General features: G+C 39.9%; 1 protein-coding gene across 1 annotated transcript; it reads left to right on the forward strand.

The window, feature by feature from the left end:
- The first annotated feature begins 3,095 nt into the window (after positions 1–3,095).
- Positions 3,096–19,210, forward strand: LOC100920442 (serine protease 27). The gene is made up of 7 exons (XM_012543193.3): positions 3,096–3,164; positions 4,081–4,162; positions 8,579–8,605; positions 9,376–9,538; positions 14,949–15,220; positions 16,521–16,690; positions 17,824–19,210. The coding sequence occupies exons 1-7, from the start codon at positions 3,096–3,098 to the stop codon at positions 18,106–18,108; spliced, it is 1,068 nt and encodes a 355-aa protein (XP_012398647.2). The 3' UTR covers positions 18,109–19,210.
- The last annotated feature ends 974 nt before the right edge of the window (positions 19,211–20,184 follow it).

Consider the following 20,184-nt stretch of genomic DNA (forward strand, 5'->3'; position numbering starts at 1 on the left):
ACTTTGCACCAGGATCAGCTTGTGGCAGTTTCACCCATCTCCCTTACTTCTCCCCCTAAAGACCAAGGACTTTTGCTTATTCTGACTCTGGATGATCATAAGAACTCTAGGGAGCTAACCAGGACTTCACAACCTCCACAGAGAGAAATGATGAACTCCAGTGCAAATCAAAACATACTTTTTAAACTTTATTTTTCTTTTGTTTGTGTATGTGTGTTTTCTTTTGCAACATGACTAATACGGAAATGTTTTGCATGACCTCATGTGTAACTGATATCATATTGCTTGCCTTCTGAATGGGTTGAAGAGAGAGAATTTAGAACTCAAAAATTTCTAAATGAATGGTTAAAAAAAAGTTTATACATAATTGGGAAATACTTGATGAAATAATTTTTATTTAATTACTTTCCCAAGGCCACAAGGCAATAAATAATAGAACCATCATTCAAACATAGTTCTTCTGACCTCAAATCTAGTGTTGTTTTCATTTAAGTTGATCATCTAGTCCAACAATTTCATTTTTACATAGAGAAGACTCATATGTCTCAAAGAGGGGAAAGGCTTTTACAAAAATCACATAATAAATTAATAAATGGCAAAACTGGGACTAGAATCTAGGGGTGAGAAAAAAGGAGCGTGATGGGGAGGTATTCTTTGGGTTGAAAGTGGGGGGTAAAGTAACAAATGAACTAGGAAGATCACAGATGAGCCCAGCCATTAGTCTGAGCCAAGGACTTACTTGTGGAGTCTGGAAGGGAGGGAAAGGAACTTATAGCAAATGGAGCTCTTAAGCTTTGCAAAGTAAAAATCAGCAGGACTTCAGAGCTCATTTTTAAAAAGATGGAAGACAATCACTCATAGGAAGTAGCTTCCTATCTCTATTAGGAAAGACAGGATGGACATTAAAAAAACTAGAATGTGAGTTAGACTTCAGACTGAACATCTTTTAAGGGCATAAGAGATGGGAATGGTGTTTCAGGATGTCAGAAATATGAATAACAAATTAAGATGGTTGTTTAATTGTTATTGTTGCTATTTGTCATTCATTCTCAAAAAGAACCATGACATCAGGGAGGCAATATCATGACGTGCAAGTGAATTTGATTGAAGTGTGGGAGGATTGTGCAAGGTCCAGTGGCAAGATATAGATCAAGATGACTGAAGATGGCCCCAGATGAAATAGGAGACCTTAGCTTTTTAAAGTGAGGATTTCAACAGGTCTCTGTTTAACAAAGGCCATATCCATTCAGTGATTAAGGCTAGGTAGCAATTGAAGCAAAGAATGTTCTCTTTTATCTAGTCTCCCCTCCTCAAATCCAATTATTTTAAATGTAGCTATTAAGCAAGTTTAGTTATTTGCATTGCTGTTTAATATTAAATTAAAAATATAAAATATTAAATTTAATGTTAAATATTAAATTTGATTTTGTGATTTCATTAGAGTTCATTGGGAACTCTTAATGAGGAAAATTTCTCAACCAATTTAAGTCAACAATAAAATTCATTAAATTGTGAGCTCTTTGAGGAAAGAAATTATCTTTTGCTTCTTTTTGTATCCCTAGTTTAATACACCACCCCTGTTACATTTTAGATGCTTAATAAATGTTTACTAACATCTGACAACAACTTAAACTCTTGAGAGATGCCTAAAAAGTGTTTTACTTATCGAAACATAAGTGGGGAGATCTAGTCACAAGAAGGGAAGGAAAAGGAAAAAGTGAGTAGGTAAGTAGGGAGGGTGACAAATAAAGAGAAAACTCCTTCAGAAAAGGGGTTATCGACAGCTTCCTGGCTTCCTCTGCAGCCCCTGCCCTGCTTCTCCACTAAATATCCCTCTCCTTTCCATAATCAGCACTAGTACAGCATTACCACTAGAGGTCACCCATTTCCTTTCTTTGGTGGGCTTTAGAATAAGGAAACACCAAGCTCTCATGTGTCCCAATCTACTTCTTTCTGAGAATCTCCAGTGTTCATACTGCTCCTTCCCCCAATTTGATTGTTTTTTGGTTTCCTTCACGAACCACTAGCTCCTTCTTCATTACTATGTTTTCCATTCCTGTGCTCCGAATCCCTGCAGGGCACAAATATTTACAGAAGCCAAAAGTCAGAATTTTAGAATCACAGAATGTTGGTCCTGGAAAGACTTTGTCCAACTAAGAATGTTGGCGCTAGAAAGGCCCATAAATCAGAGAACATAAAACATCGGGGATAGAAGGAAACTTTGAAATTAGAATAAAGTCAAACGTTAAAATGTTAAAATTCTACCAAGCTGGAGAGACCTTTAAAATACAGAACATAGATAGACTTGGTTCTTTTCAACAAACAGTGATTCAAGGCAATTCCAATGGACTCTGCATCTAGAAAGAGAGCTACGGAGACTGAATATAGATCAAAGCATAGTAGTTTTACCTTTTATTATTGTTTGTTTGCTTTTCTTTCTCATGTTTTTTTTCTCCTTTTGATCTTGCACAGCATGACAGATATAGAAATGTGTTTAGAAGAATTGTACATATTTAGCCTATATTGGAGTGCTTACTGTTTTGGGGAGGGGAGATTTTGCAAAGGTGAATGTTGAAAACTATCTTTGCTTGTATTTGGAAAAATAAAATACTATAAAAATAAAAAATACAGAACACAGATGATTAGAGCAGGATGGGATCTAGCTAAGAAAAAAAAAAGCCCAGACTGCCAAAGCTAATGGGATTTTTAGAGTTAATGGGGCTTTTTAGGGACATCAGATCTGAAAGGTATGCTAGAGCATCACGGTCCGTCACTTAATATTCAGATGACATTGGACAATTGGAAGGCTTCCTAGTCTTCATCCTTCTTCCCCTCATAGCTAAAGATACCAAACCGAAGGCAGAGTTCTGCTGGGAGTACAGAGAGATGAAAGCATACACAACTTCCTAAAGATAGCCCGGGTCAGAAATTGAGGCATTGTTTATTGGAGATATTCATTAAGAGGAGCAGTCATTTAACGTCTGTTGATTTCATTTTGAGGGAGTTTAGATAATTTCCAAGATTCTTTTTAGCTCTAAATCTATGGCATTTTGATTCTACAAAAGAGCCTCAGAACACAGAATGTTGGATACCGAATGGACCTTACAATCCAGATATTTGACTTCAGGGAAGAAGAGAAGAAAGATGAAGGGAATTGGGGAGGAGTAAGCAGCAAAAGGGGAAGAGTATGAGCCACAGCATGGCTCTCAAATTGAACAGACTTTATTTCTTGAAGAATAGAGGGATCTAAAATGAAGAATGAAGCAGATTTGGGGAAGGTTCAAGGGATAAGGGGATCAATGCAGTTAAGGACAACCAACACCAAGAAACTCTAGGCTTGACCTTGTGTTCAAGGACCCAGCTATATGGCGAAAGAAAGGGGAGTTGCCTGCTCCAACAGGTGGCTCCTATTCTTGTCTCTTTTACGTCAAACCCATTTCCTAAATTACTTCCTCCCAGGAGTCTGTCTACTTCCACTCTCCAGACCTCACGTCTTCAAAGCCTGGGGGAGAGGGTCCCTCCCACCCAGAAACCAATAACCACAAAGGAATTGGGGCACTGCTGATCCAGGCCTTCCCAGAACCCAGACTTCCTGTACACCCCTCTTAAACCCTGCCCATTCTGAAAAGGTTCCTGTTCTCCAATCCTCTGTCTTCCTCCTGACTCCTCTGCCCAGGAACCCAAGTGTCCCCCTTTTCCAGAGTAACTAAGATGAGTTCTATAATCCCCAGTTATGCTTCTTGTTTAAACTAGGAGAATAAAAAAGATATGAAGGTTCTGAGGTCAATCCATTGCAATGCATGGTCAGGACCAGCCAGGGGACTCAGGTTCTGACCATAGAGGTTCAGGGGGTTCAGGAGGGCAGGGTCATAGAAATGTCACCTACTCTTCAGGAGACTCCAGTTCCTGAAGGAGAGGCAATTGAAAGGGAACTGGGTGAACTGGTCGGGTAGCATTTCCAAGCAGGCAATCACCTCCCGGGATATAACCCCCTGCTTCATGGAGCCTGGAAGCTCAGTGCTCCCTAAACCATTCTTGCCTCGCTGACCCAACCAGCCCAGAGCCCCTCCCTGAACCCAGGAGTCCTACTCCCTCAGCGTCCTGAGACCAGAAGGCATGAGGCAGCTCCAAGCCCTGGCCCTCTTCTTTCTCCTTCATTTTGGTGAGTCTTCAGAAGCTAGAGTCCAGAATATTTGGGTTGGAATGGAGAGCAAGGGTTGGGAGTGATAGGGAGAATGTGACCTCAAGAAGGCAAGCTGGGAACCAAAGGGCAATTGTACCCAGATTCTATTTTCACTTTTTCTTTCACATCTTTTTCATTCATCCTTTTGAGATCCCACCTCTTTTTCCTTTTCTCCAATCATATATTTCCTTGGTTTCTGTCTCATTCTCTCAATTCATCTCTGAATTTCTATGGGTCTCTGATCTCTCTTTTATTTATAAGTTGAATTCTGTGGCTCCTCCCTTTCTTCTGATGTGCTTTCTATCTTTCCTGTTTTTCCTCCCAGAATATTCCCAAATTCTGTCTCTTTCTAATGTCTTTTCTCCCCATCTACTGCCCTCCTCCCAACTTAGGCTCCATGGTAGAAAGTAGTCCAGAAGGGTAGGGGAACCCAAAGTTTTCAGAGGAGAGTTTTCTCCGTGGCCTTAGATAGTCCAGAGATGTTTGAGTTTGTTTTTGAGAATTTAGGGGTACCTCTGGGAATAGAGAACACAATTTCTGGGTCTTGGAAAAAGAAAAAGACATTTTAAAAGCCCTCGGACAATGGAGATCCCTGCAGTCATATCCTCTGAAATCTGAAGTCCTAAGATAATAACTGAAAGAGTTGTATAACACCTTAAGGTTTACAACTCTGTAAAGTATGTAATTTAAGTATTATTAACCCCCATTTTAAAGATAAAGAAACTGAAGCTAAAAAAATCAAATAATTTGCCTATATTCAAACAGCTAACAAGTGTTAAAACCAGGGTTTCAATCTAGGTCTCACCTATTTCTAAGTTCATTGCTTTGTTTCTACTATGCCATGCTAAATGACTTCCCTTCTCCTTATCTAAGTTTTTCATGACTAGGATAAATGATTTAGTCATGCTAAGGTAGATATAGGCCTGAAGAGAAGGTAGTAGTGAGCTAGGGGAAGGAAAGATTACTACGACCTGGAGAAAACATCCCTTTCCCATTTGTCATCATTCCTGAAGGAGGATGTGAAGGTGGCAACAATAGGACCCAAGAGACCCACAAAGAAGGGAGAGGTCCTCCCTGCTCAAGGGAGCATCATCAGCTAGCGTTCCAGTTAGGACTGAGTAGCACCAGAGAGGGAATGGATGAGGGACAGAGCCATTAGTCTCCAAATGGGGAGGGGAAAGTTATACATTTAAATGCCTTTCCTTCACTTGGAAAGAGAAAGGAAGATAGGAGCCAAGAATAAATTGGAGATTAGAAGAGGGGAGTCAGTAGGAGGCTGGAGGATGGGATTGTTAAGGATAAAAAGAACAAAGCTGAGGGGCCGAGTAGGAAGATGCAGCTGAGTAGAAAGTTTGGTTTGAAGGCTGAGGAGGATGGTAGAGGATGTAGCTTTGTAGGAGAAAAAGACTATGAGTAGGAAGCTGAAAGATCTGACAGAGTGGGAGGCTAGAGAAGTGAGCCTTGTAGGAGAGGAGAAGAGCACCTAGAGGCAATATGGCCCTATGAAAAGGAGATCTGGAATTAGATGGCAGGGATTCAAATTCCACCTCTCTTGGTTATTGTTGGTGTGATCTTGTACAAATCTCTTCGGCTCACTGAGCCTCAGTTTCCTCATCTGCAAAATGAAAAGTTAGACTAGATGGCCTTTATGGTCCCTTGCAGACCTAAGTGCTTCCAGTTCCTTTATAATCTACAGTGTAAGGAAGGGGAGGATGGTTAAGATCTTTGATATTGAGGCTGGAGAGCTGGCTTCAGGCTTAACCTCTGAGGATATTGTGACCACAAAGAAAAGTGTAGGAGGAGGGTGGGGTGCCAGCCTTCTCTGGTTTCCAAATCTCAAGTTAATTAGGGTCAGATAGGGTTACTCTGCTCAGTTTAGGGAATAAGGAGAAAGATATCACTGGGGAGCTGAAGGACAGTATCCGAAGTCAAGACTTCTGGGTTGGTGGGAGGTCATCCAAACATCTTAAAGAGACACTCCTTCCTTTCCTGATTTTGCCTTCCCTTCCCTTGGGTGCACTTTGCCCTGAAAAAATCATACTACATTCCACTGGCCAACACACCCTTCTCTGGAAGCAACTGCATTTCCCTGTCCCCGTGTCACCTCCCTGGGATGGGCCTTGGCCATTTGGTGCAGTTTCATCATCTTATGATTTCTGGGGATACTGTGGGGGATATATGCACTTTTGGGTGGCTCTAGAAAAATCTGCTTTGGAAATTGTGCTGTTCTTTTTGTTCTGCTCAGTTATTGCAATCCCAAATTCTATCCCCTCTTCCTCTTCCTCTTCCAGACCTTCCCCTTAGCTCCTGGATCTTTTTATTGGACCTACTGTTGCAATGATAATTGCTTTCCTTTGAGATAAGTGACCATACGTCTTTTACAATCATTATAATGACAGATAATTAGGTGATTGCTCTTGATATTATTGGGTAATTGCTATTATTACCTATAAGGGCAAGGAACAGTGAAATTCATCTCTTGAAATCAAAGGCCATTGAGCCTAGAGGAAGGGCCTTGGGCTGAGTGGGTGACTTGGTATCTAAAGTACAGTTCCCTCTTATCCCATCTCCATCCCCAAATTTCACATACACAAACTGACCCAGAGCGAGTTTCTATGCCCTCTGCCCTTAGCATTCTCTGTCTGCCTGTCTGTCTCTCATTTCTATCTTGTTTTCTGAATGTATGTCAGGATTTCCCATTTCCTGTCTGTAAGTTTCAATTCTTCCTCTTCTCTGAGTTTTTTTTTCCATCTTTAACTGTAATGTTAACCTCCATCTATCTCATTATTCCTTTTCCTGAACTTTGTCTCCCAACATAAGATAGACAATTACTTTTAACTCCAGAGCCATGTGGCAGGTTGCTGTTCCCAGAGGTTTTTGCAAAAGAGCTGAGTGGGCAAGTTTCATAATTTCGGCCTTTCCCCTTCCTTTTATCTTCCCTCTTTTTACTCTCCCAAAACCTCCATGATACCCTTCCGTACTCTCTCAGAGCACCTCAAATAGCACCTCACTCAACCTGCCCCCTTCCAAAGTTCTAGGTTTTACAATTATTTCTTCTCTCTATTCCTTTCCCCAATTAAAGTTTCCATTTTGTTGACATAGATATCTTAGCTAGACATAAGCCTAACAATCTGACATTAAATTAATATACATTAATCTGTGAGTGTAACTAGATTTTAATAAAGGAGTTTCCTGACCTAAACCAGTATAGGGTGCAAGGGCTTCCTGGAAAGCCCACTCAGAGATAACACCATTCCTGATTTTCAATCACAACCCTATTCTTATTTGTCTGAAGAATCATAGGTTAGCATTTCTGGAAGGTTAATAAATTCTTTCCTACATTTGAATACTTCATTCCTTTGTCTATCTTCCTATTTACTTCTTATCAATTTCTTCACCCAACTTGTCTCATCTCTGTCTCTGTTCCCCCTTTCCACTTCTTTTACTTCTGTCCTCTCCTCTATTCTTATTTTCCCTTCATTCCCTAGTGCTACTATATGCTGAAGATGGTATGTATCTGGAGCCCACCCCCCAAAAAAGGTACAGTGGAACATAGTACATTCTAACTGTCCCAGCCCCACACATTGATTAATGATGTGATCATACAAATGAGTTCCAGTCATGGGCCTATCCACTTCCTGCTGAGGCTGTTTCTCAGCTCCACCTGGTTGGTTTTATTTGAATGTCCAAGCCTGAAGACCTAGGGTCAATAGCAACAAATCCACCCACTGAGTGCCAGGAACAGGGCAAGGTCTAAGGGAAAATGATGAAGGTTGAGAAAAAGGGAGTTCCAAAGGTCATTTTAAACTTTTCTTGTCCTTTAGGCAGCTCATGCTTAGGGAAGAAAGGGAGGTTGGCAGTAAATAACCGCTCATTCATCTATAGTGCTTTAGAGATTACTAAGCCCTTTTCTCACAACTTTGTGAAGCAGTGAAGTAGTACAGAAAATTATATCCCCTATTTTACATAAGAGGAAACTGGGCCCAGAGAGATTAAATCATTTGCCATATCCCCACAACTAGTAAATATTAGGGTTTATAACTTGAAAGGAAGACTTTGGACTCTAATCCTAAATTTTTTCTGGGCCACCACATTGTATCTCCTTTATTCATTCAATCAAATATCCAATGTTGTTTCTCACTATCAAGACTATAACTCTTTACTAACAAGTTATCAGATTGATACATTGAGAATTCTTGAGGGTGGAGATGATAATCCTGTATAATGCCAAGAGGAACTCCTTTAAAACATAGAAACTCCAAATCTTGTGATTGTAGAATACGAATAGGATACGCTGCAACCAACGATGATAAGGGGAAGAGAATGTCTGGAAGACTGGTAAGAATTTTCAGTTGCAATGGCTATTGATCTTCTCTCTTTGTATCTTTACCCTAGAAACAAAGAAAGCAGAGTCAACTAGAGGTGAGTGTCTGAAATCTTACCAATAGACTTGGGAGGGAAACAACATTCTAAAGCCTCAGAGTATGAACTAAACAGGTAACCTTTACAGACAGAAGTTTTCTATCTCAGGGGAACTAGAATACTGGAAATTTTCAGGGAATGCAGTTTCTGTCTTTGCATATTTTATGCATGAATACTGTGGTGAATTCGACTTTATATGCTTTACCCCCAGAGTACAAAAAAAAGAGTTAGAAGAAGCCAGATTTCTAATCAACCTGAGGACTCAATAACAAGCTGTACAACATTGGAATGGGTTACTCTGGGAGGTGATTGATTCCCCAACAATAGAGCTGTGTAAATGAAAGCTCTATGATCATTTATCAAGGACATTGTCAAAGGGATGCCTACTTCATACTGATATTGGACTAGATAACATTGCTACTCAAGAATTCTGTTTCCATACCTTTAAATATGAGGCAGATATGGCTTCTCAAAGAGAATTAGGCATGCCAGGGAAATCCTGACAGTTAAAAAATTGTTTATCAAAAAGAGAGCAGAGAGGATAGAGGAGCAGTTATTGAGGTCCCAAGGACAGATGGAGAAAAATTAATCACATTTACCACAGTGTGGGAAATTATAGGCCAAAGAAAGGAAGAAAACTTACTAAGACAATTTCAATTTTAACCTGCTGTGATTATAAAAGTGGTAGTTTATGTTTACAGTGGGAGAGATATGCCCTCCACAGGGTAGGAACAACATATATCTCTTTTTTATCCTCCCTTTCCTCCCAGCTTGTGGCCAGCCCCGAATGCTGAACCGAATGGTAGGAGGCCAGAATGCCCAAGACGGGGAATGGCCCTGGCAAGTCAGTATCCAGAGGAATGGGAGTCACTTCTGTGGCGGGAGCCTCATAACAGACCAGTGGGTCTTAACAGCAGCTCATTGCTTCTCTAAGTAAGTCCCACATGCCAGCAGGTCAAACTGACCTTACACTTTGGGATTTTCCCTCTCTCTAGGCTGCTCTTTTGGAAAAAAAATTTTTTTTTCAGCACCACGGACAGCTTTCTGCCTTCTACAACTCCTACCAGGCCCACTTTCCCCTCATATTCTAGCACCACAGACAGCAACACAACGCCTTCTCTGTCTAACCAGACTATCTTCATAGATAAGTCTTCCAAGTTCAGAGACTCGGATATTATCTACATTCTTTGTCATAGAATAGACAAAGAAGGACTGAAAGAGACTTGATAGAGCAAGGATGCAAATTAATAAATACTAATTCCAAGTCTAGGGTTCTTTATTAAACCACAAAGCAATTTCTGCACAGAACCACTGTGAACTAGGAAGTGCTTCAATTATTATTATTCCCATTTTATAGCAGCAAAAATAAAGGCCCAAAGAAATAAAATGACTTTGACCCAACTAGGCCAGATAGGTCTTGCACCATTGAGGTGATATGACCAAATACATCTCTTTGGCATGAGTTCTCCATTAGAGAGAACCTTCAGTATGTTTTGAGAACTTATTGCAGTTCATCATTGCTTTCACAGATGAATTTTCCTTACATGAAATTCAATTTATCAAATTTTCCTGAGCAGAGTTTTAGTGAGCTAAGTACAAGGCATTATTTGGGGGATTGGAAGAGTATCTAAATGACTAAGAAGTAATTCTGTCTTAAGACTACTTACAGCCTAGGAAAGGGAATGACATACATAAAAATAACAATATGCCAAAGGATGTGAGAAAGACCAAAAGAGAAATAGGAACCAATGCTTTGGGGGTTCACAGAAAGAAATGATTACATCTGCTTGAGAGAAGCATCATGGTTTAATGGTAAAAAAAAAACAAAAAACCCAACAACAACAACAACAACATTAAATCAGAAATTAAAGAGCTTGGGTTTGAGCTTCAGTTCTGCAATCAACTAATTTTGTAACCTTGGGCCAATACCTCAGAGTCTTTCTCTATAAAAATGAAGTCTACGAATGAGATGATTTCTAGGATTTTTTTCTGTGCACTCTCTTTTTCTTTCTCTCTGTCTCTGACTCTCCCTCTCTGTGTCTACCTGTCTCGGTCTCTATGTGTATGTGTATGTGTGTATTATATATATGTGTGTGTATATATATATATATATTCTTAGCCAGAAACTATCTTAGAAAGACAAAGACAGACAGATATGGACATAAATACATATACATATTAAGTTATGCATGTATGTATATAAGTATATAGAAGTGAACTTAAGACTTCAAGTTCAACACCTTCATTTTTACAAATGAGGAAACCAAGATTATGACTTGCCAAGGGTCATTCTCCTAATGAGGAAGGTTTCTTACAGATAATGACTTTTGAGCTAAGCCTTAAAGGGACCCAACCCCAACACCCACTCCCATCCCTAGGTCTATTCTCAGGGAGAATACTGAAGCTATTCATTGGTATTTGTGTTCTTGTCTACTTACCTTCTTTTTAGGGTATCCCAATCCCAGTTCCCCATGCAAGTCCCTAAATCTGGTTCTTTCTAAATCCAGTCCTTTTTTGTTTCCTCCTCTTCTGATTCTCTTTGCCACATCCTAAAGCCTTCAGGTGAATATTTCTCTGCTACTTTGTGGCTCTGCCTATGCCCTTCAAAATTTCTCAATACTGCTGACATCTCCCTGTGGTCAGTCACACCTTTTATCCAGCTCTTCCTCCCTCATTTAATTTTCAAAACCATAGACTTGTCTATCTAGCTGATTCTCACAAAAGGTTCTTAATGTGATTTATAGCTAGAAGGGTTATAGTTCACCTAATCCAGCTTCCTTATTTTATAGATCAGGAAAGACAAGTCTTTAGCAAAAATGAGAAATAATGTTAACTCACATTTCTATAATGATTTAAAGATTACAAAGTACATTCCCCATTTTAGAGAAGAAAATTAAGGTCTGGGAAAGTAAAGTTGCTTGCCTGTCATGTGTCAGTAAATATTAAGATCTAAATTGAAGCCCAGCCTTTGTGTCTCCAAATGTACTACACCACACAGAAAACAACCTGAATTCTCTTCCACATTTTATCCCCTTCAGGTGCTCAGGGTATTTAGGCTACTTCCTGGATGACTACTATGCCTTCACATACACATATGGTCCTCAATATGCCCCAGAGTACCCCAGTCATAGAAACTGGAGACATTTTCGATTTCTATAAACCACGTAGAGCTACAGAGTTTCAGAACTTGAAAGGATGGGGTTTCCACATCTGAATAATGAGGCATTGAAGTAGATGAACTCTGATTAGAAAGGTAAGGGTCACATAGTGAATTAGGGACAAAGCTGAAACTTTCACAATCTCTTTCCAGTGTATTATCCCTGGCTGCTTTGTGTTCCTAAATTCTCTCTCTCCCTCAAGAAGCCAATGTCACACTAAGCAGAGAGAACTGATCAACTCTCTTCATTATAAATGAATCCTCAGAGAAGAATATTCTTAAACCAAAGGACTGACTTTAATGCTGGAATTTCAAGCATAATTATGAGAGAAAAGGAAAGTGTTTTTGAAATCATAACTCAGTGTAATGCAATGGAATTGAGTTTAGGACTGAAAAGTAACCATCCTGATTTTAGTTTCAACCTTACTCTGGAACCTTGTTGTGAAAGTCTCTTTGGCTCTCTGGCTTCAGGATTCATCCTTGAACAAGGAGGATAGTAGATCACTATAGCTCTAATGAACTGTGAATCTAAGAATGAAAATAGGACAAACAGTGATATAGTACAAAAAGAGCACTGGATTTGCGATCAGAGTACCAATGAGAAAGAGTTATTTGCTAAAGTAGAAATGATTGGAAGTAGAGAGTGGATGTGATGCTTCTATCTCAGAATTCACAATGAAAGTAGTAAGGAAAGCCAAGTATATAATCTGACCTGTATCAAAAATCAGAAAGCAAACTTCAAAGAATTCAGTGAAATTAATTAAGTAGGACCCCCATAGCCTAAAATTCTGGGGTGAAATTTCCTTCAGAAGGAACAAGAAATTCTGGTGAGGAATAAAAGACAGTGCTGGAAAAGGTTGATGGTGATTAATCCACAAGAAATTAATCAACTAATTCAGATTTTAAAGGGAAGTGTACTGAAGATAGCAGCAAAAGATAAAATAAGGTAAATATAAAACTGGTACAGTCCCAGAGAAATAGTGTCAGGAGAGTTAAAATTCAGAATGAATTATTAAATATAAAAAATAGGTTGATTTTAAAAATCATTTTGGAAATAGGAGGATGAAAGAAGACATAGGACTGAGTGAAGTGATGATAATGTGTAATAGAGGGAAGATAGAATTACTCAAGTCTTATTTTTTTTGTCTGGTTCTCTGAGAAAGAGAAAACTCCTTATAATGGAAAGAATAGAATGAAATTGGCTAATAAGGCCAAAAACTACAGATAATAAAGAAATAAGTGAAAGAATAGCTACTTTGAGTTTGTCACTAGATCTATATGCATTATATTTCAGGATATTAAAGGATTCACAAGTGTAACTGCTAAACCTCTCAGAGATCTTTGAAAAGTAGTAGAGAATGGATGAAGTGCCATTGCAGAAGGCAAATATTGTCTTAATCTTCAAAAAGAGACTGTATCTTGCAATCTATGCAGTAACTTCAATTTTGACTGGGACTAAAGGGATTAGTGAACAACTGGTAGAGAAAACAATGATCACAAAATGCAGCATGGTTTCATCAAAAACAAGTAATACCAGATTAACCTAATTTTCTTTTTTCTTTTTTCGTTTGTTTCTGGCAATGTTGATAGACTGGTATGTTAGGAAATACTATAGTTCCTCTAAACTTCAGCAAAAATAATTGGTAAAAACTCTAATGACAGATAGAGAGGCATAAGCTACATTGATAACTGAATTAGGTGAATGTGAAACTAATGTCTGACAGAAATCAATAATGGTTCCATGTCAACTTAAAAGGGGGTCTCCATCAGCTTGTAATAAGTGCTTAATCAAGGTTTGCTGATGGATTGTTTGGTAAAGTATCCTGTAGTGTTTGATATTTCTAATAATAATTTGGATGAGGGCATACATAGTTTAGCTATCCTATTTGTAGATGATGCAAACTGGAAGGCAGTAGAACAACAGACACTCAGGATGCAAAAATGATCTCTGCAAGCTTGAAGAATAGGACAAATCATATCTGATAAAATTCAATAGGGCTCAATATAAAGCTCGACAGCTGAGTTAAAGAAAAAAATTACTTCAGAAGTATAGCATAAAGGAAGCACAAAACCCCCACAAAATAACTGGAAAAGATATTGGGGTTTTAATGGATTACAAGTTTAATTTGAAGTAAAAGTAAACTGAGGAAGTTCAAAAAGTTAATACAAAGTTGAGCTACATTAAGAAAGGGAGAGTGTCCAGAACATTGAAGGTCACACTATCCCCTGCTTTGGGCAGACCACCATTGGGAATTGTTTGTTTCTAGGCATTTTAGGATGGAAAATGACCATCTAGAAAACACCTAGAGGACCGAGGGGCCTCAAGAACCATTTAAAGTGCATAGGAATACTAATTCTGGAGATAAGAAATTTGGAGGAGAAATGGTAGCTGTCTTAAAATATTTGAAAGATCATCAGGGAAAAGGGATTAGCATTGTTCTGCTTGATGCCAAGGGACAGAATTAGGAGCAAAGAAGTAAATTAATTTGATTGTCGAGATAATTTTCAAAGCATTAGGGTTGCTCAAAAGTGCAGCAAGATGCCTCAGAAACTAATGAGTTACTCCTCAGTCAAAGTCTTCATTTGCAGGTGGATGTCTTTTGGGAATATTGCAAAAATGTTATTCAGTCAAGTATAATTTCCACTCTTTTCCCTAAATCTGAATTCTGCAATTCTAAGATCTAATTTTAATTTCAGGCTTTCTCTAAGGGTGACAGTGTGACATAGAAAAAAAGCTGAACTTAGAATCAGAGCCCAAGCTCACATCTGAATTGTAACTATTTACCTTTTCTGCAGCCTAAAGCAAATTGCCTAACATCTAAATTTAATTTTCTCATCTGCAAAATGAAGGGAATGAACTAGAGGATCTCCAGGGACTCTTCCAGTTCTACTGTAATGAATCTATGAAAAAGCATTGAATTTGGAATTTGGTCTTGGGTGCAAATCCTGGCTTTGTTACTTACCATGTTTGACTTCAAATAATTCATTTAGTTTTTCTGGGCCTGTTTTTCTATAAAATGAAGATATAGCTTAAATGATCTCTAAGATCCCCTCTAGCTTAAGTCTGTGATTGTCCTAAGAAGTCCCTCCTCCTTCCCCTCTCCTATATGACTGTTCACCATCAGGGTGAATGTTTTTTTTTTTTACTTACTGTTGATTTTATTTTGTCTTTTTCCTCTCTATTAGTACCTCGGAAACTTTCCTGTACAAGGTTCTCCTAGGGGCCCGGCAGCTGGTGAATCCTGGACCTCATGCCATATATGCTCGAGTAAAGAGAGTGGAAAGCAATCCCCAGTATCAGGGCATGGCCTCAAGTGCTGATGTGGCCCTGGTCCAGTTGGAGGCTCCGGTGACCTTTACTGACCATATCCTGCCTGTGTGCATCCCTGACCCTGAAGTCAAGTTTGAAGCAGGGATGAACTGTTGGGTCACAGGCTGGGGCAGTCCCAGTGAGCAAGGTAAGCTGAGGGAAGAGGCAAGTTGAGGTTTTTCAAGGAAACTTAGGAGTAGTAGAGAGAGGAAGGCCAGAAAAAGAATAGGGTACCTGCACAGATTGTGAAGTAGGGAGGGGGAAAGCATAAAAAGCAACAAGAAATTAAAAGATTCTTTCCAAGTTGTTCTGACTTCTGTGCTTACCTTGGTACTCTATTGGGGGAAAGAGGTCTGTTAGTGGTCCATAAACTGAATGGCAGTGATTTTGCAAAAAAGTCTCATTAATAGCTTAAAGACCAGGATCCATGAGCAATAGAGATGCATAATCTTTAAAGCCTCCCCCCCATTAACCTTCCTTCTCTCCCACATTTTTTTGGTATAAATTATTATTTTTAAATTTTTTTCTGGTTACACATATACATTTTTTTATGAATCACGTTGGGAGAAAAACATCAGAATAAAAGATAAAAACCACAAGAGAAAAAAAAAGTGAATATAGCATGTGTTGATTTATCTTTGATCATCTCCCTGGTTCTATACGTGCAGATGGTGGTTTCTATCCAAAGTTTATAGGTTTTTCCATGGAGCACTGAACTGTTGAACAGAACTAAGTCTTTTACACTTGATCATTGCACAAACTTGCTGCAATGCAAGTTGCAATGCAATGCACTGTGTGCAATGTATCCCTGGTTCTGCTTGTTTCACTCAGTATTAGTTCGTGCAGATCTTTCCAGGACTTTCTAAAATCAGTTTGGTTTTTTACAGAATTTCTTTTATCATTTTTATAGAAGATTCCATTACTTTCATATACCACAACTTGTTCAGCCATTCCCCAATTGATGGGCATCTACTCATTTTCCAATTCTTTGCTACCACAAAAAGAGCTGCTACAAACATTTTTGCATATATGAGTCCTTTTCCCTCTTTTGATTTCCTTGAGATACAGACCCAATACTGCACTGTTGGATCACAGTTTAACAGCCCTTTGAACACAATTCCAAATTGTTCTCCAGAATGGTTGGGTGATTTCACAACTCCACCAACAATGTATCAGTGTCTCAGTTTTCCCACATCCCCTCCAACATTTATTATCTTTTTTCTGTCATCTTAGCCAATCTGAGAGGTCTGAGTTCCATCCCACATTTTAAGTGAGATGAGAATCTGGAAAAAAGTAGCAGTAGGATGATGAATGAGTTGGGGAAAACAGCAGAGCAAAAAGTATAGCTAATAATCCAAAGAGATGAAGTGGTATTTTTATTCTGGGGAGAAGGTGTGGAATGTTACAGGAAAAGCTATAATTCAGTGTTGGGGTCTCCCTCTCTCTAGATAACCTGCCTAGCCCCCAAATTCTACAGAAGTTGGCTGTGCCCATCATCAATAGACAGAAGTGTAACATCCTCTATAACAAGGACTCAGACAATGGAGTACTACCCAAAACCATCCAAGATGACATGTTGTGTGCTGGTTATGCAGAAGGGAAGAAAGATGCCTGCAAGGTATGTTCCTACACCAGAGGCTTGGGACAAAGACTGATGAGATCCTGGTAGGGTAGTAGTTTAGGTCCTCAATTTCTTATACTGAACAATCCTTGTATATAGATTCTCGAGTAAAATAAGTTAGTGAGGACAAGAGCCCTGAGTCTAGAATCAGGGAATCTTGTTGTGAGGGTTGGTTGGGCCAATTAATTACTGTGTAATCTAATCCACGTTTTTCTCTTTTTGTACCCGTTTCTCTCTAAAACGGACAGGCTGAAATAAAGAGTGACACTAAGGTTGTAAAACTGGCAACTAGAAAGTTGGCAGTGTCCTTTAAAGAAATAGGGCCATTCTGAAGAGGAAAATGAATTCCAGTTTGGGATATAATGAGCTCAGAATGTCCAATACGCAGCTGATGATGATTTAGCTGTTTTCTCCTGAGCATCTTGAGACAGAAGTCCAAACAGAATCTTCTTGATCTCAAATATCTGTGTAAATCTCGTCCCTTAGTTTGGGGAACACCAGTCTCATGAGAGATACAGGACACAGATCACACACAGATCACTGACTTGGGATGGGTGACAAAAACATGATGGGTTTAGGAAGGCTTCCTGAAGTACATGTTTTGAACCTTTATGGAAGGGCTTTCAGCTTTTTGCGAGATTGGTAGGATGGAGGGGAATGAAGGAGGGATAGAGGTAGGACAAAAAAAAAAAAAAAGGGAAGGGGGTGAAAATGAAGAGAAAAGAGAAGGCAGCAAAAAAAGAATAAAGGGGAGGAGAGGGACAGAAGGAAAAGAGTAAAGAGTACAGGAGAGTGGGAAAAGATACAAATGAGCTTAGAGACAGAAAAGCCTGGGTTGTGATATCAGTTTATGTTTGGATGTAGATGGCTCAGTGGATGAGGACACTGAACTTGAATTCAAGAAGACCCAAGTTCAAATGTACTCTCAATGACTCATTGTGTAATCCTGGATAATTCACTTAACTCCATTTGCCTCAGTGTCCCAAACTATAAAGTGGGGTAATAGCACCTACCATGAAGGGTTGTTGTAAGGAATTGTAAAAAATGCTCAGCATGTTGCTGGCACATAGTAGGTGCTATATAAATTTCCCTTTGGGGACATCTAACCCTAAATTTATTTCTTACTACAGGGCGACTCTGGAGGACCCCTGGTCTGCCACATTGGTCATTCTTGGCTCCAGGCTGGAGTGATCAGCTGGGGAGAAGGCTGTGCCCGCCGTAATCGCCCAGGAGTCTACATCCGAGTTGCTTCCCATCATGCCTGGATCCATAGGATCATCCCAGAATTGCAATTCAAATCTGGTTCCGATAGGAAGAGAGGGCCTCGGGGTCAGCTGACAGATCTGCCAAGCTTTGCTCCTGAACTGATCGCCCACACCCTGCTACTCTGCCTCACTTTTCTGCTCACCTTTTGAGTGGAACTAGACCCACCAGAGCCAGGCAAGAGAGGTTTTGACCCCTGTATTGCCCGCCCATTTCCTGGTCTGCCCCTTTAGCTCATGGGAATGTGAACAAAGGGGAATCTGCAAACTTCAGATCCCAGACCCAGGAGCTAGTGAAAAGGACTCTACTCCCATTTTACTAGGAGCATGCTCCTTCTGGGCAGGCTGGCACTGCAGGGAGTCCTCAGGGCACCATCTTCCCTTCACGAGCCAACCAACCAACCAATGATGTATATTTGTAAATATCTCTTCTGTTCCTCATAAGCCTATTTTTATTATATTCACCCATTAATAAAACCTATACTCTCCATTCCTGGATGCCTCAGCTTGAGACAGGATACCTGGGATCTGAGGAGAGAATCAAGAGGGCAGGTCCTATGTAATGTGGGATGATCTGGGGATATGGGGGGTGGGGGGGAAGAGAAGCAGTAGCACTAGGAAAAGGTGAGGGAGGTATCGCAGAAGCAGTGCTGTATTTAGGAAACCTGAAGATTTGGGTGAGCCCATTCTGACTTAGTGTGCAACTGTGGGTAAAACATTTTATCCCTCTGTACCTCAGTTTCATCATCTGCAACATGAGAATTATTCACAGGTCAGTTGTGAGGAAAATGCTTCCTAAATTTTAAAGCACTGTAAAAAACAATATTATTACTATTATCTGGGGAGATGATACCTGGGTCTGAACAGAAGAGGAAGGAACCAGAACAGTGACTGAGTCAGGAGCCCCCGAGTCCTGGATCCAGAGAGCCTAGAAAAGAGCTAGAAAATAAGATAAATGGTTTCTAAGGGGATTGCAGGTATCTAATGGCCTACCAGCAAAAGTCACCGACCTAAATCTGAAGGTGATTCAGTGGCAAGCCAAGTTGTGACATGTGGTACATGTCCCTCATGTGGTCCCTCAAGAAAGGGAGGAACCAAGAAGAGCCCTAGGTGGTGGCCCAAACAGAAGAGGGTTGGGTCCCCCAGCAAATAAAAGGCTCTAGCAAACTATAGGGTTTCAGTTCTCCAGTGAAATGAAATTGGAATAAACTCTAAGGGCCCAATACCCACATAATCTGTGAATTTTTGGTTTTGGGGCATTCTGGGGATGGGAAGCTGCATCAGTGAGGCAATCTGTGGGTGGGAAACAGGGATGAAGTCAAACTTGGCCAAGATCACAACCCTATACTAATTAATGATCCTTTGGCCCAATGCCATGCTTTCCTGGGGTTTCCCCAGTAGACAATGAACAATGGCTAGAGTTTTTTGGCACTTCTGCTGGAAGGAAAAAACAAGCTCTCTTTCTTTACCATCCCATCTTGCAAAGCCTAGAATCCTCCTGCCTGGAAATTTTGCCCAATAACTTCACAATACAGGAAAGGCTACTATGAAGATAAGGCATCAAATTAGTGCTGCTTGGCCTTGAAGGGCAAAACTAAGACCAATAGTGGGGGGAGAAGTGTCCTTAATAATTAGAGCTCTCCCACAAGAGAATAGACTTTCGCAGAAATCCAGGTTTACTGACTTCCAAATTTGTACTCTTTCCACTACCCAAAAATGATCTTCGAAGTTATCTTGTTCAATCCTCAATTTAACTGATGATAAAACAGATCCATAGAGATTTGGTAATTTGCTCCTTTCCTACTCCCCAAATCCTGTCAATTCTACCCCCACATCCCACTGCCCACACACCAGTCCCTTCTGCTCACTCTAAACTGCCACTACAATGGTTTAGGTCGTCACCTTTCTTGCCTGGATGACTGCCACAGCCTCCTTTCCCAGCTTGATATTCTCTCCAAATTTCAACACTTCTAGACACATCCTTTGTATTACTCACATCCTATTTTATATTCCAGTTCTAGGTCTACATTTAATCTCGTGGACTATGAGCTCCTTAAAAGCCGGACACTAGCCTTTTTCATCTCTGTTAAGTGCTAGTACAATGTTTTACATACACCAGAAATTCCCAAACCTGGGCTTAAACATCTTGGGCACAGAGGCTGATGACAGACTTGGGCAGTTTAGATTATCTTGTACAACAGTTGCTAATCTTCATTGGTGGAAAATCTT

Source organism: Sarcophilus harrisii, chromosome 1, assembly GCF_902635505.1.
Source record: "Sarcophilus harrisii chromosome 1, mSarHar1.11, whole genome shotgun sequence".
NCBI classification, from domain to species: Eukaryota; Metazoa; Chordata; class Mammalia; order Dasyuromorphia; family Dasyuridae; genus Sarcophilus; species Sarcophilus harrisii.

Coding starts and splice junctions, on each gene's coding strand:
- LOC100920442 (XM_012543193.3), top strand. CDS start 3,096: ATGGACCTTACAATCCAGATATTTGACTTCAGGGAAGAAGAGAAGAAA. Junction 8,606..9,375: donor GAAAGCAGAGTCAACTAGAG/GTGAGTGTCTGA, acceptor CTTTCCTCCCAG/CTTGTGGCCAGCCCCGAATG. Junction 9,539..14,948: donor GCAGCTCATTGCTTCTCTAA/GTAAGTCCCACA, acceptor CCTCTCTATTAG/TACCTCGGAAACTTTCCTGT.